This window comes from Mytilus galloprovincialis, chromosome 3 (genome assembly GCF_965363235.1).
Source record: "Mytilus galloprovincialis chromosome 3, xbMytGall1.hap1.1, whole genome shotgun sequence".
Classification (NCBI taxonomy): Eukaryota; Metazoa; Mollusca; class Bivalvia; order Mytilida; family Mytilidae; genus Mytilus; species Mytilus galloprovincialis.
In genome coordinates, this window is record NC_134840.1 from 80,477,321 (window position 1) to 80,501,321 (window position 24,001).

Below are 24,001 nucleotides of genomic sequence, written 5' to 3' on the forward strand. Positions count from 1 at the left end.
GGTATATTAATACAAAAATGTATCAAAATATAAGACTGTTTTGAAGATTGCTTTATGCATTGTTTTCTTTTGTTCTTGGATATGGTCATGAATTTGGGTGTTCAGGTAGTAGAAGTGTACTGTCCAACAATTTTTTTTAGTAATTCCTGAAATCAAATAAAAAGGAATCAACCTTGGCACATTTGTTTCTTTGAAGGATATTTAAGAAAGTGCTGTCACTTTTGGTACCAATCTGAAATAACCTGTACAGGAGTAGTCTTTAGAAGGTACATAACAGATATACTCCTATGAATGTCTTCTTTAAATAGTTATGTTTCTTGGTACCAATTACAATAAAAGAAAAGATTTTTTTTGTTTCATGGACAGAGTCACCAATGGATTGAATAAAATTAAACAGGAATCTAACAAATCAATAAAATAAAAAAAACATATTTAGAGATCAACTTGAAGTTTTTGATTAATAGATAAATGCCAGTATTTTTGCTTCTAAATAAAACACAAACTGAATTAGGGGATGAAAGGTAAGGCAATTTTAAATGATGAAATAGACCCCAAAAAATTACATCAAGAAAGAACATATGGCTTTCAATTAAACTACATATGTCAATATGACTAAATATGCGAAAGACAGTGTTCAGTGGCTAAACTCATGTAATGAGACAGTGGAAAACTAACTCAGAAGTTCTAAAAGAAAAATCGGACACTTAAAAAAAAATGCCAATATACTGATCAAATGTTTTGACTAAACAACAATCATACATTTTAAAGAAAGTGAAATCAATTGAAAAAATAATGTAAATCTTCATATAAAAATTTAAGCTCTTTCAAGTCACCAATTTACAGTGTGTTCCTAATAGTCCTTTTATGTTACAATTCCAAAAAAAATACTATTTTCCAAATCTAAGTTGTCAAATCTGAAAGATTAATAGCAACCAGAGAAATCTTAAATTGAAAATGAATACAAATCTTTTGACCAATTTCAATGGGATTCATGTAAAGTCTTTAATGTTTGGGGGTTTCAACCTCGTATTACTATTTTTGATATTGACCCAATTTTTTTAAATTGGTCTTCACTGAGATCCAAATTTTAAGGGTCGATCCAAAATTATACTTTTTTATACTTTTTTCGTTCTTATTTATTTTAGTAAATATTCTGTAATATTTCACTAGTTTAATGTTTTCTTGTTCCTTTACAGCCGTTTTTTAGTTGGACTCAATTATTATTTTCCAAATATAAAAAAGGGGGTCGGTCCATTACCCAAGCACCTGTGTTAATTATATAAGGTCTAATCAATTATCTTTTGACTTTGAATAAGAAGTAAATGGTTATGTTTTGTCATAATATATTAAAAAGTATTTATTTACCATTTCTTTGATTTAGTCTCTATTTTAGAATTTTAAAAAGGTACTTTCTTGTTCTTACTTGTATTATTTTTTTTGGTATTCATTTGCACCAATTAAAAAAAAAATGAAAATGCAAGGGAGATAATATTTAGTGAATCCGACGCCATTCCACGCTTGTTTCGATTTTACAACAAAGCTTAAACATCAAAATGTATCCCAACTGGCAACAAATGGGAGCTGCTGCTCCATCCCAACAAATGCAATATAACCAATATCAACAGCAAATGTACCAGTGGTACTACCAACAGCAAAATCAAGCACAAAATCCAGCCGGCGTCGTTCAGCCACCAGTCCCAACTAGCATGCCACCTCTGCCAGAAGCAGCCCCACCACCCCCGTCAGAGGAAAAGCCACCATTGCCTCCAGAACCACCACCACAACCACCAGCAGAGGAAGAAAAGGTAACCGTCTCGGTCAAACACGTCTTGCCAACTCTTGCAGTGCCAGTGGGGGGATCCAGATCTTTTTATAAATACAAAGGGTGATCACTAACTGACCTACAAAATGTAGTCTAAGGGTCCACACTCCAGACATGCTTCAGTGATTCCCTATATAATCAACCAAATTATTCCGACAAAAATGAGGACTGGGTCCCTTGGATAAGTCCGAGATTACTCTAATGTGCAACCGTGAACGGTTGTTTTGCCAGACAACCTGGGGCCGTTGGACATATCAAAAAGTGGATATCTTCCCACCCAAAATTGTGAACTATATTAAAATGACCGAAAAAGCCTTGAAAACTAAAAAGTATATGACCGATTCATGCTTTGCCCAGCCGGACTTTTACCGGACATTATACAATTGTCCGGAATATATGACCGTTTTGGAAGCCTTGATGTAGATATACCTTTGTCAGTTACTGACTTTACTGTGTGTAACATAAAAACGAGAAACAAGAAACACATATGAATCACATCAACAAATGACAACTTCTGAACATCAGTTTCCTTACTTAGGACAGGTGCAAACAAAGGCAGCAAGTTAAAACATTTTAATTTATAAGTATAATACGTACCAACCTTTAAATTACCCTCATCAGAAACAATACATGTAGTGTGACATCACAACAAATTTTCATTGTTCAATGACTTTTTATCATGAGAAATATTAACTTATCATGAGCAATAGGATAAATATTGGTATATAGGTCTAAGCTAAGGTTCTTTGCAAGATCTACAATGTTGAGTATTATTCCAACTAGCATAGGAGCATCCAGAGTGCCACCTTTTTGTTAAAAAAATTTGGTTGATTATATTGGGAATCCCTATAGCATGTCAGACTGGAATGACCCCCTCTTATGGCAGTCAGTAGGACATGTAGGACCCCCCTTAAAAAAAGTTCTGGGTCCGCCACTGAAAAATTAAAAAATCTTGAAAGGCTATTCTACATAAAATGTAGGAAATTGGCACAGTAAAAAAAAATGAAATTGACTTTCAATATAATGTCAATCCTTTGGACTGCATGTAGGTTATTCAGGATCAACCCGACCTTGACTCAATTTCATGGATCAGTGAACAAGATTGTTTTTTTCGTGGTCAATTTCATATTTCAGATATTTTAAGCAATATATGTCAAATATATTTGGTGTGTATATGGAAAGGAAAGATTACAAGGTGTTTATGTCTGACTGGCAGGTTTCATCTGACATTGACCTTAGTTTCATGTTTCATTAATCAATGTTTAGTTTTTGTGGTTTGGTCTATTTTTGGCCCTTGAACTCAATTTCTATGGTTCAATTGGTCTTGAACATTGATATTTGGTGGATTATACTAAAAAACGATGCAGTTTTAATATGAGGCAGGCATTACCTGTAAATAGGGACGAAGTCTGTATGAATTATTTTTTTGTAACTTAATTATAAATATTTGTTAAAAAAAGAAACGGAAATACTGTAACGTTTCCGATTTTGGTTCTGTTGTTAGGGATTTTAGTTGTGACGTTATTTAAATTATGATGTCATGTGCAATGTAAACAAAGAAACGCTATCATCAGGTAACGTTTTTTCATATCAAGGAATTATTAAAAATGAAATTGGTATTGCACGTTCCTTCCTATTTTATACTAGACTGATAAATATATATTTTACTCAAAGTTTCATACAAACGAGACCGGGAAAAGGAAGTACATTGTACATTTCTGCGCAGGTCCGGGATTTCAAAACACGACAAAAAAAATTTGAACGATTTTGAGTTCATTAGTACAATGAAAAATTCGGGAAATTTTCCCGAATTTTTTTTTATTGAATTTTCTACTGTTATTGGGGACTTCGTCCCCATATTACATTGTAGACCTGAAAATCGATCTTTATTGACAGAAATGTCTGAGATATTTGTGTGCCAGAATCCATATCACACCAAACATAGCATGAATGTTCTTTATGAGGTGCTGACCAAGTTTTTATATGACCGCAAAAATTTGGTATATTGGTATCACGCCGTCGTGGGTGTCATCTGCGTTGTCGTTGTCAGCATCCTCAAAAGACAGATGGTTTCCGGATAATAACTTTAGTATAAGTAAATAGAAATCAATAAGATTTTAATACAATGTTTATAACCACAAAAGGAAGTTTGGGATTGATTTTGGGGGTTATGGTCCCTAAGGTTTAGGAAAGAGGGGCCCAAAACAAGCATTTATCTAGTGTCAAGACTATAAGTTGTGTATAAATCTTTGATAAGTATTTCAATTGTTCTGAAATTGTACTACAATGATGTTTAGTACCATAAGTAGAAGGTTGGGATATATTTTAAGGGTTATGGGGCAAACAGTCTAGGAATAAAGGGCCAAAAAGGGGCCAAAAACAAGCATTTTTTTAGTTTCAAGACAATAAATTAGAGTTATCTTTCTTTATCCAGAATGGTTGTTGAATCACCTAAAACCAATGCTTTATGAAATCTTCTTTGAAAATTGGACTTATCTTTCTTTGTCCAGAATAATAGTTGAATCAACTTAAATCAATGCTATATACAATATACAATGCAATATTCACTTTTACTTCCAACTGATAAATTAAAGCAATCTTTACCATTCAGTGATTACAAGCACTTTGATTACCATTCTAGGGTTATGCCCCTTTACAAGTGGAAAAATTGAAGAATTTTTTCGTTTCTGTTCTCTTAATTTAAGATTGTCTCAACTAGATTTAATGAAATGTGCATATAATGCTTATTACCTCTAAACTCAGTTTAAGTTCAATTTTTGGCAGCTTCACTTTTACAGTTCTTGAGTTATGTCCCTTTATAACGTTATATGCTAGCGGGGGCATCATCTGTGTCCCTTGAGACACATTTCCAATTTTTATTTTTAGAAGTTACTATTAATTAATATTAATTTTAACTATGACTGTATGACATTATATATTTTAATACTTTATGATGTATTTAAATGAGAAGTTATTGTTGCAAACTCCATTAGAAATTTGAATTGAGATCATTTTTGGAATAAGGAAAAGGGGGAGGTGAAAAAAAAAATTAAGAGGTTCAATTTTTCTCATTTCAGATTTCAGAAATTAAAAAGAAAATTTCTTCAAATATTTTTTTTTGGGGATGATTAATATTCTATATAGCATAGCTCAGAAGCAAAAAAAATTTTTAAGTTCATTAGACCACACACATTCTGTGTCAGAAACCTATGCTGTGTCAACTATTTAATCACAATCCAAATTCAGAGCTGTATCCAGCTTGATTGTTGTGTCCATACTTGCCCCAACCATTCAGGGTTTGACCTCTGCGGTCGTATAAAGCTATGCCCTGCGAGCATCTGGTGTTACTTTGTTGCCGAAACATCATCCAAGATGGACGCCAGCGGGGGACTTAGTTTAACATATATGTTTATATAGGACCCTATGAGAAATACATACAAATGTCTTCTTTTAGGAACCCCTGAAGGGAATGAAAGCAAACAGCAATATTAAACCAAATTTGACCTCAAACATTATTATAAGTATCTGTTATGATTATTATCTTTTTTTATATGATTTCAAAAACCCCAGTAGAGTCAGGTGAGCGACACAGGCTCTTGAGAGCCTCTAGTTTAATGAAATTGCATTTAAGGGGGTTCGCGGGTCTAAATCATTTATATAGGATTTCTCTATAGTTTTCTATAAATGAACTTTATCTTATAGTTAATAGAAAAATAAAATAAAAAAGTGGGGTCACCGTTCATTTGCGCTCACAATTTGCCTTCGAAAGAAGCATACATTTTTGTAAAGGCGGTTTTTATACCACCGCAAAATTTGAAAAATTTTTCGTCGTATATTGCTATCACGTTGGCGTCGTCGTCGTCGTCCGAATACTTTTAGTTTTCGCACTCTAACTTTAGTAAAAGTGAATAGAAATCTATGAAATTTTAACACAAGGTTTATGACCACAAAAGGAAGGTTGGGATTGATTTTGGGAGTTTTAGTCCCAATATTTTAGGAATTAGGGGCCAAAAAGGGCCCAAATAAGCATTTTCTTGGTTTTCGCACTATAACTTTAGTTTAAGTAAATAGAAATCTATGAAATTTTGACATAAGGTTTATGACCACAAAAGAAAGGTTGGGATTGATTTTGGGAGTTTTGGTTCCAACAGTTTAGGAATTAGGGGCCAAAAAAGGGCCCAAATAAGCATTATTCTTGGTTTTCGCACAATAACTTTAGTTTAAGTAAATAGAAATCAATGAAATTTAAACACAATGTTTATGACCACAAAAGGAAGGTTGGTATTGATTTTGGGAGTTTAGGTCCCAACAGTTTAGGAATTAGGGGCCAAAAAGGGACCCAAATAAGCATTTTTTTGGGGTTTTCGCACCATAACTTTAGTATAAGTAAATAGAAATCTATGAAATTTAAACACAAGGTTTATGACCATAAAAGGAAGGTTGGTATTGATTTTGGGAGTTTTGGTCCCAACAGTTTAGGAATAAAGGGCCCAAGGCAAAGGGTCCAGATTTAAACTTTGTTTGATTTTATCAAAAATTGAATAATTGGGGTTCTTTGATATGCCGAATCTAACTGTGTATGTAGATTCTTAATTTTTGGTCCCGTTTTCAAATTGGTCTACATTAAGGTCCAAAGGGTCCAAAATTAAACTTAGTTTGATTTTAACAAAAATTGAATCCTTGGGGTTCTTTGATATGCTGAATCTAAAAATGTACTTAGATTTTTTATTATTGGCCCAGTTTTCAAGTTGGTCCAAATCGGGGTCCAAAATTAAACTTTGTTTGATTTCATCATAAATTGAATAATTGGGGTTCTTTGATATGCCAAATCTAACTGTGTATGTAGATTCTTAATTTTTGGTCCCGTTTTAAAATTGGTTTACATTAACGTCCAAAGGGTCCATAATTAAACTAAGTTTGATTTAACAAAAATTTAATTATTGGGCCTCTGTGATATGCTGAATCTAAACATGTACTTAGATTTTTGATTATGGGCCCAGTTTTCAAGTTGGTCCAAATCAGGATCCAAAATTATTATATTAAGTATTGTGCAATAGCAAGAAATTTTCAATTGCACAGTATTCAGCAATAGCAAGAAATCTTCAATTGCACAGTATTGTGCAATAGCAAGAAATCTTCAATTGCACAGTATTGTGCAATAGCAAATATTTTTAATTGCACAGTATTCCACAATAGCAAGAAATATCTAATTGCACAATATTGTGCAATAGCAAGAAATTCCAATTGGATTTCAATTGGAGTTATCTTTCTTTGTCCAGAATAGTAGTTGAATCAACTTAAATCATTGTTTTATACAATATACAATGTATATTCACTTTTACTACCAACTGATAGATTAAAACAATCTTTACCATTCAGTGATAACAAGCACTTTTTTTACATTTTAATATTTTATGATGTATTTAAATGAGTAGTTATTGTTGCAAACTTCATTAGAAATTTGAATTGAGATCAGTTTTGAAATAAGGGAAAGGGGGATGTTTAAAAAAAATTGGAGGGTCAATTTTTTTCATTTCAGATTTCATAAATAAAAAGAAAATTTCTTCAAACATTTTTTTGAGAGGATTAATATTCAACAGCATAGTGAATTGCTCAAAGGCAAACATTTTTTTTTAAGTTCATTAGACCACATTCATTCTGTGTCAGAAACCTATGCTGTGTCAACTATTTAATCACAATCCAAATTTAGAGCTGAATCCAGCTTGAATGTTGTGTCCATACTTGCTCCAACCGTTCAGGGTTCAACCTCTGCGGTCGTATAAAGCTGCGCCCTGCGGAGCATCTGGTTTTCTGTTGAAGTAATAGGAGGGATAAAGGTAATATCGAGAGAAAAAAAAGACATTTATTACAGAAATCGCTAAAATTTCACAATAGTTTAGTTTAAGTACAGCTTATATGGAAATTATATTAAAAAAGATGGGTCACCGATGAGTTGAAAAAGATATTTCAATTTTAGAGCCAAAAAATTGCATTTTTCCACCAAGGGAGATAATTTGGAACTTTTTCAATGATGTATACATTTTGACAGTCATCTGGGGCCAACACGAATTGATTGTTTTGAATGATTTTTCTACCATATGATAAAGTAACAACTACAAAAGGAAATAAATAAAATTTGTAATGAAAAACAATTGTTTGATTTTTTTCTGAAATTTTTATACCCTCGAGCCTCCTTAAAGTTTTAATTATGTTTTAAATCAGTGTTCTCAAATGGACAAGGCTATAGTATTTATAATCTTTCTTTCAGCAAGAAGAACTAAAACCAGTCACAACAGAAGAACAGAAGAAACTAACAGATTTACAACAACAGGCTGCTCAGTGGCAACACACTCAGCAATGGCCACAACAGTGGCCTCAACAACAAGCTCAACCACAGCAACAATGGGCTGACTATTCTCAACAGTACCAGCAACCACAGATTGCTGCTCCTGGTAAATAAAACAGTCCCTTTTAAATTATGTTGAAGGCATTTGAAACATTATCAGGATTTGATTATACATATATGACATGTATAAATATGTATTGTGACAAAATTTTCTGTCATATGCCTTTAAAAGGAGCATTTGAAATTTCTACAAACATAAAATCAGACCACAATTGAATAACAGGAAGAAGTCATTAAAGATGTAGAAATTTTGGAGTTATGAAACTCACTTTAAATGTTTGTAAAGACCAAAATTTTCAAATAATTTAATTATGTGAACATATTTTTTTATACGACCGCAAAAATTGAAAATTTTTTGGTCATATATTGGTATCACGTTGTCCGTAGTCGTCGCCGTCGTCCGAAGACTTTTGGTTTTCGCACTATAACTTTAGTTTCAGTAAATTGAAATCTATGAAATTTTGACACAAGGTTTATGACCACTAAAGGAAGGTTGGGATTGATTTTGGGAGTTTAGGTCCCAACAGGTCCGAGACCACAATTATTTCGTAGTGCATTTCTTTTAGAACATAAATAAAAATTAAAAAAATCCCACCTGCGCTTTCTCAATTAAATTTTTACAGTGTATTGTACTACTTTGGGGACAAATTATATCAAAATTGTAGAAAACTTCATCGGCTCTAACTCAAAATATGGACAATTTTATGTTCAGGGCGTCTTGAAATCTTTTGACAGCTTCCGAAGTGCTAATTTTTAACCTTTTTCAGCTAGACCAAATCACTACTTACCTTTAAAATTCTGGACCCAAATTTTTTTACAGTGTAATTTCACCCCCCCCCCCCCCCCCCCCCCCCCCCTACTTGCAATTTGAGGCATTAAACATGGAGAAATAAATTTGGAAGGGGTATAAAAATAAATGGCAGGTAACCCACTGTCAACACTAGAGACTATATTTGTGAACAAAGAAAATCAAGGGACAACAATTGTGGTCTCGGACCAACATTTTAGGAATTAAAGGCCGAAAAAGGGTCCAAATAAGCATTATTCTTGGTTTTCGCACAATAACTTTAGTATAAGTACATAGAAATCTAGGAAATTTAAACACAAGGTTTATGAACACAAAAGGAAGGTTGAAATTGATTTTGGGAGTTGAGGTCCCAACAGTTTAGGAATTAGGGGCCAAAAAGGGGCCAAAATAAGCATTTTTCTTGGTTTTTGCACCATAACTTAAGTATAAGTAAATAGAAATCTATGAAATCTAAACACAAGGTTTATGACTATAAAAGGAAGGTTGGGATGATTTTGGGAGTGTTGGTCCCAACAGTTTAGGAATAAGAGGCCCAAAGGGTCCAAAATTAAACTTCGTTTGAATTTATCATAAAATGAATAATTGGGGTTCTTTGATATGCCAAATCTAACTATTGCTAACTGTGTATGTAGATTCTTGATTTTTGGTCCCATTTTCAAATTGGTCTACATTAAGGTCCAAAGGGTCCAAAATTAAACTAAGTTTGATTTTAACAAAAAATGAATTCTTCAGGTTCTTTGATATGCTGAATCTTAACATGTACTTAGATGTTTGATTATGGGCCCAGTTTTCAAGTTGGTCCAAATCGTGGTCCAAATTTAAACTTTGTTTGATTTCAAATAAAATTGAATCCTTGGGGTTCTTTGATTTGCTGAATCTAAACATGTACTTATAATTTTTATTATGGGCCCAGTTTTCAAGTTGGTCTAAATCGTGGTCCAAAATTAAAATTTGTTTGATATCAACAAAAATAGAATCCTTGGGGTTCTTCGATATGCTGAATCTAAACCTGTATTTAGATTTTCGATCATAGGCCCAGTTTTCAAGTTGGTCCAAATTGCGGTCCAAAATTAAACTTTGTTTGATTTCAACAAAAATTGAATTCTTGGGGTTCTTTGATATGCAGAATCTAACCATGTATTTAGATTTTGGATATTGGACCATAATAGGTAATGTCCAATTTAAAATTTAAAGTTTTTAAGTCTAAGTTCTTATATTTAGACCACATTCATTATGTGTCAGAAACCTGTGTTGTGTCAACTATTTAATCATAATCAAAATTCAGAGCTGTATCAAGCTTGAGAATGTTGTGTCCATACTTGCCCCAATGTTTAGGGTTCGAACTCTGCGGTCGTATAAAGCTGCAGCCTGCGGAGCATCTGGTTTAGTTGAAGTGTCTTCACACAGGCCCTTACAGGATTTCTATACTTTCAGAAAATTGAATAGTACCTGGTAAAAATTCTACTGAAAATAATCAGGCAAGACATATCTCAGAAAATTATTATCTGTGTACAAAAAGGTTAGTACAATTGTTTTTTTTTTTTATAGTTACAGGTGAAGATGCTAAATTACAGTTTGATGCATTACAGAAAGAGGAATCAGAGTTTGAGCAACAGTACAGTCAATGGAAACAGCAGTATGAAGATTGGAAAAATCAAAATCAAAGTACTTATTTCATATTGCCACTATTTCTAATGATTAATGAAAATGTTTTTTAAGGAATCAACAAGTTAATTTTTTTTTATTGTTTAATAATATTGACCCTTTTGCACTTCCTGTAATGACTCGAAGATCCACTGAAATATGTATTTATTTACTTCATCTTATTATCTTTAAATTTCTTAAAATTTTAGCTGATATCTGATCAGTCGGGATTGGATTGGTATAAATACAAATTAAAAAAAATACCTTGAAAATACCTCAGTGAGTAATAAGTGATTAATGCATAATTGTGTGAATATTGGGGCTTATAAATCCTTTCTTGAAATTTGATAACTTGAAAAATATTTTCTAAAAGAAATTCCTATTAATCCAGGATATCCAATTTTTCATACATTATTCTTGAAAGAACCTTCTACTTCATATTTACACATCAGTAATCAATAGTGTTGTTCCGATGATCGGAATAAGTCGGAAATCAGTTGGTTGGGCCTGGCGATGTCGATAATCAATTGGGATTTTGTTTAATCGATTGTCGTTAAAGTTTCCAGACTTTAAGCTTATCAACTTCCGTTCCGTTTACGGTTTGCATTTTATATGCGCAGTCAAATAAATAATAACAAAAAATATCAGGATCGATGACAATAACAATGTCAAACATCCTATAATTAAAGACATAACCAATTTCCTTCTTTATCAACGTGACAAATGCATTGACTATAAATATTTGCAGATTGATGGAATGTTATTTAAAATTAATAACTTTGTATGAAATACTTTCTTCCAATACCGGTAGATTCTACTTGTTACTTGAGAGCGTACATAAAACCATTCTGATTTTAGACAAAATAATTTCTTAGCTTCATTAGAACGTGTTGCAAATTGCCTTTTATTAACATGATTAATGTTTTATCCATTTGAAGCATCAAAAACGTCATATTCCTTTCCAAACTGCTTGCCAAACATCGTTTATTTTTGTAAATTTTCCGAAATTTGTCCGCCATATTGAAAAATGTAATAATCACGAATCGGATACGGTTCGACTATGTAATAATTCCGCATTCTTGCAATTATAAGTTCAGACGCACGAATGACACAATTTCTTTTCTTAATTAGAAGCACTCAAATGTTTATACAGCTATGTTATATTGAAATTGTATTGTGAGTTAAACTATTGAAATTTAGAAATGTTAGTGTCACTGTTGGTAATTAATGTTGTAATTATGAGATAAACTATGTTCAATATGAATCTTGATTCTTATTATACCCCACGCAACGAAGTTGCGGAGGGTATAATGTTTTTGACCCGTCCGTCCGTCCGTCAGTCCGTCCGTCCGTCCGTCCGTCAGTCCTGTTTCTTGTCATCGCAACTCCTCTCAAACCACACAACAGAATTTCACGAAACCTTTTCAGATAATAAGGACATACTATGTAGTTGTGCATATCGACGGGAAATTGTGATTCAATTTTTTTTCTAGGAGTTACGCCCCTTTGAACTTGTTTACTTTAATGTACTACTGCAACAGTTTGTCATCGCAACTCCTCTCAAACCACACAACAGAATTTCACGAAACCTTTTCAGATAATAAGGACATACTATGTAGATGTGCATATCGACAGGAAATCACGATTCAATAGGAGTTACACCTCTTTGAACTTATTTGCTTTAAGGTACTACTTCAACAGTTTGTCATCTCAACTCCTCTGAAACCACAGAACAGAATTTCATGAAACTTTGTAGATAATAAGGACATACTATGTAGATGTGCATATCAACAGGAAATTACGATTCAATTTTTTTTCTAGGAGTTATGCCCCTTTGAACTTATTTGCTTCAATGTACTTCTGCAACAGTTTGTCATCTCAACTCCTCTGAAAACACACAACAGAATTTCATGAAATTTTGTAGATAATAAGGACATACTATGTAGATGTGTATATTGACAGGAAATTATTATTCAGTATTTTTTCTTATACAATTTTTTTTTCTTATACTTATTTAATTTCTCCAATGACAATGTGGGGACGTGGGGTATGTGAGCGTGCTCACTAAGGTTCTTTAATTAATTAATTGTTTTAACTGCTAAATAAATAGTTATCAAAGGTACCAGGATTATAATTAAGTACACCAGAATATATGAAAAGGAAACAGACGATCAAATATGAATATATAAACTCTACAATGATATGGAATATACACATTAGACATGTACAATGAGACTAAATGCATGATTTCATTTAAAAAAAAAGGGCAAGGTATTATGATGCGATTATAACCGATAGTCGGTTGGTTGCTGTCAACAGATTGTAATAGATAATTGGTTGGTAATTTCAACTGATTATCCAACACTAGTAATCAATTTCACCAAAAATTTTCAAAGACAAAATTTGTTTTTGTCTTAATCATTTCAGTATAACTTACTATCAGTTTTAAACATCATTATTTGTGAAAACTAAATTACAATAGTTAAATACTTTCAAGTGTGTCTCCATACATTGAAGATAGGTGCTACTATCTAAATTTTAATAAAAAAAAAAGATAATTTCGTAAACAAAATTCTTCATGAACATATGTTCCTGTCGTCTGAATATTTAACATATATTTCATGTATTTCCAGATCATCCAAATAAAGAACAATTCAAACAGTATGAGGCACAATGGCAACAGTATGAACAACAAATGGAGGATAAGAAAAGAGATATTCAACAAAGAAAAACAGTTGTGCAGAGTAATATGGCAATGGCACAACAGCAACCTCAACCACCAGGAATGCCAGGTGTACAACCTGGAATGCAACAGCCATTGATGGGACAACAACAACAAGGAATTCCACCTAATCAACAGCCTCTGATGCCCAACCAACAGGGAATGCTACAACACCAGCAAGGTATGCCACCTAGTCAGCCAGGATTACCTCAAAATCAGCATGGCATGGGGCCTAACCAGTCAGCAATGCCACCGAATTCAATGGGAATGAATCATCAAGGAATGCCACCAAACCAGCAAGGAATGCCACCAAATCAGCAAGGTATGCCACCAAATCAACAAGGAATGCCACCAAATCAACAAGGCATGGGTGGTCAAGGAATGATGTCGCAAAACAAAGGCCAGATGAGGATGGGTGGACCAATGGGAATGAGACAAAGTAATCCACAAAGAATGGATGGACCTGGTGGGCAGCGCATGCGTTTTCCACAAAATGATAACATGAGAATGCAAAATTCTCAGCAGATAAGAATGGGAGGCCCTGGTCCCAGAGGTCAAATTAGAATGGTCAGTGATGAACAACCGAAAGGTGGAATGAACCAGAATCAATCTGGGTTTGGAGGACCAAGACAGAGGTTTCCTGGTGGTCAGGGCTTTAACAACATGCAGAATCAAAATCAAATGAATAGAATGCCTGGACCCAGAGGACCATTAATGAGAGGTCCAAGACCAATGACTCCTGAAAATCAGTTTAGACAGCAAAGTATGTACGGTGAGGAGGAAGGCCAAGGGGATAATTTCCAAGAGGAAGGTGGAGAAGAAGACATGTGTTTAGAGGATGATTCTGAAAACTCTTTTCAGTCCTCCGCCGACAATCCATTTAGACGACCGGAAATTGTACAGATGATGGCTAATGACGAAGATGAGGAAGAGTTTCCCGAAGAAAACATGGATGGGAATATGATGGGAGGTCCAAATCAATTTAATAGAATGCAAAATATGAACATGAGAGGAGGTAATGGTAATAACAGGATTCTGAGAGGACCCAGTCCAAATAACAATATGCAAATGAGAGGAAATTTTCAAAATAGGGGAAATCCCCGAGGAATGGGAGGCGGAGGACCAAGAGGAGCAATGTCAAATCCAAACCAGATGAAACCGTTAATGAATGCTCCACAAAGAATGCCACTGAAAGGGGGACCTATATCATTAATGGATATTAGGTTTGATAAACCACCTGCACCAAAAGTTACTATAGATGAAAATGAACAAAAGAGTGATGAACAAGATAAAGGGTATGTTTTTACACTTAAAGATTCAAGTTAGAACTATGGATTCATTTATTTTCAGGGGTTCCAATTTTCATTGATTAAAGATAACATACATGTCCATGGATATTTAATTTCGTGGTTTTGTTGAAATCTGCATACAGTCTAATGGAAATTTGTCATTCTTAAAACATTTCATTTTATCGTTTACCTATATCCACGGATGACAAAAAATAATAAATCCACAGTAAGAGAATTTGCAAACACGTTAACAGAAAATAGCACTAAATACTAGTGTTGTCAAATCGTACAATTTTGCCTAACTGGTTCGACTGATTAAACGGTCAACTAGTATAGTTTAAATTGGGGTTCGAAAGCCTTATCAATAGTACCCTCACTACCCTGCACATAGATATAAGATGTGGTATGAGTGTCAATTTGACAACCTTTCATCCAAATCATGTTAAAAAAACATGTATACCAATTATGTTTCTTTAAGATCTTGCTCTGAACTGAGAGACAAGTTCTAATTAATTTTATTTTTTTAGGAGTAACAATAACAATCAATATACTGGACAATTGATAATGATCTGTCTTTAATTAATTACCACGACAATAAAACATAACTATTTAATGATTTCAATACAAATTTATATCAAATCTATCAAAATTGAAAAAAAAAGTCCGGTTAGCGATTTTGGTATTCGCTATTCGGTCGTTCGACCCGTTCACCAGTTTACCGGTTAACTGTTGACAACACTACTAAATACAAAAAGTGTCAAAGTTGGTAGTAACGTTATAAATAAATGACATATAGTTGCATGCAGTTTGCATTAGAAAGTTGAGTAAAAAATCAGATTTCACTGTGCAAATGATTATTTCTGGTGATAAGGGGTGCCTTTAACAAAAAAACTGAATAGCACTTAATCTTCTGAATTCACACAATAACTTACCAGAATGAGGAATTATGAGCTGAAATATCCTATCAATGTGCTTATTGATACTTAATATAGACACTGAAATAAAATGATTATATTTTTTTCAAAAAATATACTTGTTTTCTGGGTAAAATCAGACATTTATTGATGTCATTTTGTTTACTTTATACTTTTTATTCACATCCACATCCATAGTTTTTCCCATCAGAAGAAATATGTGTATTCTTCAAGATTTGAATTTTAACATGCATTACAGTATTTTTTTTTAATTTACCTATTGTGTAAATGTCTTTGTAATGAACTTAAATTTTAGGATGGCTGCACATGTGCTATATAGTTACATATAGAAATACACAGAATGTATGTCAATTTTTTTCTTTATATTTACAGTGAAGAACACAAAGCAGACCAGACCAAAAAGGTAAGGTTTTTTAAAAGCTGTACTGTAGAAATTTTATCCTTGCAGCAATACTGTGCAAGAGACATAGAAATACTGGGTGTCTATCTGTTTGATATTGTAAGCCCTCTCATATGCTCATGTGTACAATTCTTGCCAGATATTTACAAAAATTTCATAAAAGTTTTATATAAGCAATGTCTCAGATGAGTCTGAAAATTTATGCTGATCAAATATTTTTAATTGAGTTTAGCCTCTGTGTGTCTGCTTTCATCCAGTTTCATAAGCATTATCTGGCTTTCAGTTCTCCCGATTTTGTGAAATTATTTTTTAGATTGATATCAGCATATTGTTTTTGTTAATAATTAATATGTGCATCTAAAAGGGACAATCAATAGAATACTGGTTTTGTAGGATATAAAATTCAAGGTTTGTTGGTTACTTACATTGATATTATCCTAGGTACATTTAACTTGTAATGTTACTTCAGGCAGTGATCAGGAAGGACGTACGCCCTGCGCCTATAGCGCATATTGACAAGAAATGGCGCATAGAGTGACAAAAGTAAGCGCCCACATGGCGCACGATATTTTTTACTTCGTTTTCGAAACGCTTAGATATCGTCAAATGGATTTCCGATCGTGTTCCATGCCGCCATGCGTATGTACACAACTGTGTAATGTTCCTCCAATAATAGGAGCACCTATATATTTTTGGGACGTCTCGGATGTTTCCCTATGATAATAGAACCATGCGGTTTAACGTCTTGGGTGTTTTCCTATTGTAAAAATAGAACCATGCGATCTAACTGATAACCCGAAATACGTAATTAACCATCATTCATGATATATTTTTTTTTATAAACAACTTTAAATTTGTGAAATTTGGCTAATACAGACAAGATTTAACTCTAATAATAATCTCATTTAGTTTAGCTTGCTATTATTTCGATTGAAGAACCCCAAAGACTTTTTAGAAATATAGTTTTGTCTCCATAAAAGACAATTAACTGTCCTTGTCATTTTTTGGTCTTTCACTCTTTGGCTCGTTTTGACATTTTGTAAACATGACTTCAGCGATATGTTGTTTTGTTCTGTGAATTAATGGTACTCTATACTGTTATTCTTGTCACCGCAATGAAGTTATAATAATACAAGAAGTGCAGAGGAAATGCCTGAAATGTCCTCTGATACGGAACGTCTGGAATAAGTATGGTATCGACGAAGACCCAAATTTAATGTACAAAAAAAAACATGAACATGAACAAGGCAACAGTACCAGTTTAAACATTGTAAATAAAGGTTAACTTAAATATTGTTCGGGTTGGAAGAAGTTATTGTATATTCATTGAAATTGATATTACAAAATTACAGGAACAATATCCATGATTTTATTTAAAATCATAAAGGTAAGTACCAACGCCTCTTTGCCAAAATATACTGATACTTTTTTTTTTTACAGTCTGAGTCAATTCAAATGCCCCACTCATTTGACAACATGGCTCATTATTTTTTAAAATGGCCCATTGAATTTATTTTTGAGGGGCCCTGGGCCCATAGGGAAAAAAACCTTCCAGATCACTGTTCAGGTTCTGGGAGAAGATTAAAAATGAGTCTGAATACTTAAATTTGAACGTCATTCTTTAAAAGAAAGAAAATGTTATATTCCACAAAATCACTACACACAATATGGACGAAAAACAATTGATTTCTTATAAAAGTTATTGCCCCTAAAGACAGATTTAAATCCATTGTTGGCAGAAACTATATATAGCAGTTTTGAGAGAATCTTCAAATATTAAAAACAATTAAGAAAAGATCTATAAATCTTTATATGACCCTTACAGTTCATTACCACTGACAGCAGCAATCCTGTTGTAGTGTTGTTCATTATTTACTTTTATTGCAGGAAAAGGAGATAACAGAGCCAGTCAGACCAATACAAAAAGAGTTTGCTCTTGGCCAGTCTGAAAAGAATGCTACATCTGGTTTAGGAACAGGGAAAGGAATTCCTGGACTTGGTGATGGAAAAGATGCTCTAGTTGTGGAAAAATCTCAAGAGAAAAAGGAAGACAAAGAAAAATCTCCAACTGATGACAAATCAACTGAAAATAAGAAATCTGTCGAAGAAAAACAAAACTCCGATCAGATGCTGGACATCCAAAATCAAGGACCTACATCGCTGATGGGACAAGGTCTTAGACCACAAGGGCCTGGTATGAATCAACCATTTGGTCCAAATCAAGGACAAGGTCCTAGACCATTTGGTCCAAATCAAGGACAAGGCCCAAGACAGTTTGGTCCAAATCAGGGTCAAGGGCCTAGAGGATTTGCTCCTAATCAAGGACAGGGTCTAGGGCCTAGAGGATTTGCTCCTAATCAAGGACAGGGTCTAGGGCCTAGAGGAGGATTTGCTCCTAATCAAGGACAGGGTCTAGGTCCTAGAGGATTTGCTCCTAATCAAGGACAGGGTCTAGGGCCTAGAGGATTTGCTCCTAATCAGGGACAGGGTCCTAGAGGGTTTGCTCCAAACCAACAGGAGGCAAATGAATTTGATGAAGACCCCGAACAGATAGATCAGATGCAAGGCATGCCTGGTCAGGGACAGTTTGGAGCAAGAGGCTTTGGTCAAAGAGGAACATTTCCTGGCCAGAGAGGTGCAAGAGGACAAATACCAGGTCAGAGAGGTGCAAGAGGACAAGCACCAGGTCAGAGAGGTGCAAGAGGACAAGCACCAGGTCAGAGAGGGGCAAGAGGACAAGTTCCAGGCCAGTTTGGTCCTAGGGGATTTAATCAAAATCAGGGACCAAGAGGGTTTGGAGTTCAAAACCAGATGGGACAGGGATTAGGTCAGTTTGAAGAAGAAAATTCTGAACAATACGGAGAACAAAATTTTGGACATTCAGATGAACCACTTGAATTCATGGGAAAATTCAATCAAAATAAAGCTGACAGAGGAATAAGAGGTCGTGGTAGAGGTCCAATGAATAGGGGTCAGATGATCAGGGGTCGTGGACGAGGAAGAGGTTGGCAACATAATCAGTTTCAGGAGGAACCAATGAACCAACAACAACCACCACAACCTGAACCAGAACCTGAAGTCTACAATGAAGAGGAGGTGAGTTATGAAATTACAGTTGAAATAATAAAGCATGCAAATCAAGAGTTTAAATGCCTTGCTTGCAAACTTCGTTTGATGGTTTCCCCAGGCATTGTAAATAAGATTGACACCTTAGTTGAATGTGTAGGCCAATGATTTGTATCTATAGGGAAGATTGACACCTTAGTTGAATGTGTAGGCCAATGATTTGTATCTATAGGGAAGATTGACACCTTTGTTGAATGTGTAGGCCAATGATTTGTATCTATAGGGAAGATTGACACCTTTGTTGAATGTGTAGGCCAATGATTTGTATCTATAGGGAAGATTGACACCTTAGTTGAATGTGTAGGCCAATGATTTGTATCTATAGGGAAGATTGACACCTTTGTTGAATGTGTAGGCCAATGATTTGTATCTATAGGGAAGATTGACACCTTTGTTGAATGTGTAGGCCAATGATTTGTATCTATAGGGAAGATTGACACCTTTGTTGAATGTGTAGGCCAATGATTTGTATCTATAGGGATATATAGTACACAGACAGTTACTATGCCTACTCACTGAATTTAGGTGTCAATGTTAATTAATGTCTGATCAAACAACCAAACAAAGTTTAAACTCTTGACTTGCATGCTTTATTATATCAACTGTAACAAAGAAAACATGTTCAATTTGAAGCATTTCATTGTAGATTTGATATTTCTGTTATTCATAGATGTATGGACACAGGTGCTTGTCTTTGAAAAAAATACTTAAGTATCTACTTTAACATAACACAAGCTACCTTACTTGTATATTCATGAAATGTCAAAGGGTTGTGAACTTCATTTATATTTCATACGTTACTTGCCTTCAAAGTATGTCAAATGTAATTATTGTGTCTTCTCACAGCTGATTGAAAATGTCAGTCTCCTAGTGAATGATTTTTATTTTTTTTTTAATTTTCAAATAAAGGAAAAAGAGAGGTTAAGAAGAGAACTGGAGGAAGAAGGTGAACAGTGGATGGCAACACACCAACAACAACAAGAGGAAATTAAAGAAATTGAAAAAAGAAGGGTAAATTTATCTCATCAGACTCTTTTAAAATATGTATAAAGTGTATGGTTTTATAAGTCAAAAGTCAAAAATAAGAAGCAAGTTTAATTTAGAAAAATTGAGGGAACATCTTATTTGACATAACGAACCTTTGAAATAGCATAATGGTGATTTTTTTAGAAAGTTCAAAAAGGTCTGTAGGGTCTACACTTATGTTCAGACCATTTGAGAAAACTTTAATATTTCTTTATATATTTTGCTAAAAATTAACTTAGCTTAAATTGAGGCTGAAAGAAAGCCATCTGTACAATCAGGTTATTGAAGTTGACATTATTAAACTTGTTATCTCAAATTACAATGAATTATTCATGAAAACATGCACTATTAAAATCTAGTTCTTAAATTTAAAGATTTTCTTTTGAGATCATTATTACAAATCTAAACTTATTGCAATACCTAAAATAAAAGGTAATTCCTGTGTTAGCCACCTACACCAGATAAGCTTAAAGAGGCTCCTGGGTATAAATCAATTTTTTTTTCTAATATAGGATTTCGCTATATTTTTTAGCTCATCTGGCCCAAAGGGCCAAGTGAGCTTTTCCCATCACTTTGCGTCCGTCGTATGTCGTCTGTCTTCGTTAACTTTTACAAAAATCTTCTCCTCTGAAACTACTGGGCCAAATTAAACCAAACTTGGCCACAATCATCATTGGGGTATCTAGTTTAAAAAATGTGTCAGGTGACCCGGCCAACCAACCAAGATGGCCGCCATGTCTAAAAATAGAACATAGGGGTAAAATGCAGTTTTTGGCTTATAACTCAAAAATCAAAGCATTTAGAGCAAATCTGACAGGGTAAAATTGTTTACCAGGTCAAGATCTATCTGTCCTGAAATTTTCAGATGAATTGGGCAACCCGTTGTTGGGTTGCTGCCCCTGAATTGGTAATTTTAAGGAAATTTTGCTGTTTTTGGTTATTATCTTGAATATTATGATAGATAGAGATAAACTGTAAACAGCAATAATTTTCAGCAAAGTAAGATTTACAAATAAGTCAACATGACCGAAATGGTCAGTTGACCCCTTTAGGAGTTATTGCCCTTTATAGTCAATTTTTAACCATTTTTCGTAAATCTTCATAATCTTTTAGAAAAATCTTCTCCTCTGAAACTACTGGGCCAAATTAAACCAAACTTGGCCATAATAATCATTGGGGTATCTAGTTTTAAAAATGTGTCCGGTAACTCGGCCAACCAACAAAGATGGCCACCATGGCTAAAAATAGAACATAGGGGTAAAATGCAGTTTTTGGCTTATAACTCAAAAACCGAAGCATTTAGAGCAAATCTGATCTGATGTTAAATTGTTTATCAGGTCAAGATCTATCAGCCCTGAAATTTTCAGATGAATCGGACAACCTGTTGTTAGGTTGCTGCCCCTGAATTGGTAATTTTAAGGAAATTTTGCTGTTTTTGGTTATTACCTTGAATACTATAATAGATTGAGATAAACTGTAAACAGCAATAATGTTCAGCAAAGTAAGACCTAAAAATAAGTCAACATGACCAAAATGGTCAATTGATCCCCTAAGGAGTTATTGCCCTTCATAGTCAATTTTTAACAATTTTCATAAAAGGAGTAGGTCCGGTAAGGACCGATTTTGGCCTCAAATTTCAGGTTCATCTGACGAAAGATTTTGACCACTTTTTAAACACTTAAGTGTCTATTTTATTTGAATTAATTAGTTTATGTGAAAGATTTTTACAGATTTAGTCATTTAAACCAGACTTGGGGTCAATTACATTGGAATGTAATTAATTAAATTACACATTACATTGCAAAAATGGTCAATTACACTAATTACACATTACACAGTTTTTGAAATGTAATTAATTAAATTACAATTACTTTACTAAAGTAATTAATTAAATTACACATTACATTTCATCATAATATTTGTTAACCAATATTATACATGTATGTATAATGTATGTGTAAAATATTCATGTAAACATAGTTTAAGCGTTGCATTTGATAATCATGAGTAATTTTAATGTTTTGTCATTTAGTCTGAATCTCTCTGGTCTGTACACAATGGTACACGTTGACAGTCATTCTCAAAAGTATTTCTATAGGAGCTAATGTGGCATATATCGCTTGATTAGAACATGGAGGTATTATACTTCCGTAACCAGTAGATGTGTTGATAGAAGAGGAAATTAGTTATTATTATTATATTAACTTGCCAATACATTAAGGGGTGTTTTGACATCTCAGAAATGAAGTTATTTAAATAAAACATAGCATGAATAAAGAAATTATAAATAAATAAAAAAAAATCACTTAATAATTATTAAAAGGTATCCTTGTCACAACATTGAAAACAGTTTTTAGTACAAACAATGTGTATAATGTCTATATCTTAGCAATATTTTGCTAATTAGACAAAATACATGTAATAGTGGCATTGCCCCTGGACATTTTAATCTGATTAATTGCTGTTTGTTTTTACAGCTGTTAATTTTTATCTCTATAATCCTTTTGTGTATACTAATTTGACAAAATGATTGTGTGCAGTAAATTTGAATTCTAAATGAACTCTCATAAAGATTTTTCACACTTTTTTTGTTTTTGTTTAACATGGTGATTTATTACTTTTCAATCTATTTAGTTAAAGATCTTTCTTAAAAACATATGTTTTTTTTTCAAATCATAAGACTATTCAGAAAAAATTCTGTTGGTCAAATAAGTAATATAAAAACTTTAGAATAAATTACAGAAAGTATGTGATATCAATATTTGAAAAATAAATATAACTTTACAATTTATATTATTAAACATAAATCCTTATCATAAACACCATAAAAGTACATGTAATTGAAATGTAATTCAAAAGTAATTGAGCATTACATGCTTTTTTCATTGTAATTAATTAAATTACCATTACAAGTAATTTAAAAAATGCTCAATTACACATTACATTCAATTACATGGAAAATTGTAATGCATTACACTTAATTACCATTACATTTTCAATTACCCCATCCCTGATTTAAACGATCCAATTCAAGCTCAAATATGAAAAATCTACCTAATATGCCGAAAAATGTCACTTTTCAGATGGTTTTTGGTAAAAATGAAAGTGGCCGCATCCGTGTTCATCCTCAACCTTTATATATGTTATGTATTATCATAAAATACAACTTATATTTCAATATTAAGGATGAACACGAATGCGGCCACTTTTGTTTTACACGAAAACCGTCTAAAATTTAACTAAAATGCTAGAATTATGAGGATTTCAGTAATTTAGCATGACTTAATGGTGCTAGTACCGGATATATGTGCATTGTATTGTCAAAAACAGCCCATATTTATGTAGCAGAATCATTCTACTGTCCAATAAATAACTAAAGGTTTACATTTTAACAATTTTGTAAAACTGCTATATTTTGGGGCCTAAAAGGGGTCTTACTGAACCTACTCCTTTTTAGATTTTCACAAACATTTTCCACTGAAACTAATGAGCCAAGTTCATTATAGATAGAGATAATTGTAAGCAGCAAGAATGTTAAGTAAAGTAAAATCTAAAAACACATCACCATTACCAAAACACAATTTTGTCATGAATCCATCTGTGTCTTTTGTTGACAAAGGTGAGCGACACAGGCTCTTTAGAGCCTCTAGTTTATAAATGAACTTTATCATATACTTAAAAGAAAAATGAAATAAAAAAATGGGGTCACAGTTTATTTAAGCTCACAATCTGCCTCCGCAAGAAGCATCCGAAGGGCCAAGTGAGCTTTTCCCATCATTTTGCGTCCGTCGTTTGTCGTCCGTCGTCGTTAACTTTTACAAAA

At 33.3% G+C, this 24,001-nt stretch overlaps 1 protein-coding gene across 1 annotated transcript in view; it reads left to right on the top strand.

Moving 5' to 3' along the window:
• Nucleotides 1-1,478: 1,478 nt before the first annotated feature.
• The window catches only part of LOC143069078 (uncharacterized), a 52,297-nt gene continuing 29,774 nt past the window's right edge, over nucleotides 1,479-24,001 (top strand). The window contains exons 1-7 of the mRNA XM_076243527.1: nucleotides 1,479-1,805; nucleotides 8,091-8,274; nucleotides 10,585-10,701; nucleotides 13,314-14,697; nucleotides 15,999-16,029; nucleotides 17,914-19,122; nucleotides 20,062-20,163. Coding sequence (XP_076099642.1) covers nucleotides 1,554-1,805; nucleotides 8,091-8,274; nucleotides 10,585-10,701; nucleotides 13,314-14,697; nucleotides 15,999-16,029; nucleotides 17,914-19,122; nucleotides 20,062-20,163 — 3,279 coding nt within the window. The 5' untranslated portion in view covers nucleotides 1,479-1,553. The remainder of the gene's footprint in view (nucleotides 1,806-8,090; nucleotides 8,275-10,584; nucleotides 10,702-13,313; nucleotides 14,698-15,998; nucleotides 16,030-17,913; nucleotides 19,123-20,061; nucleotides 20,164-24,001) is intronic.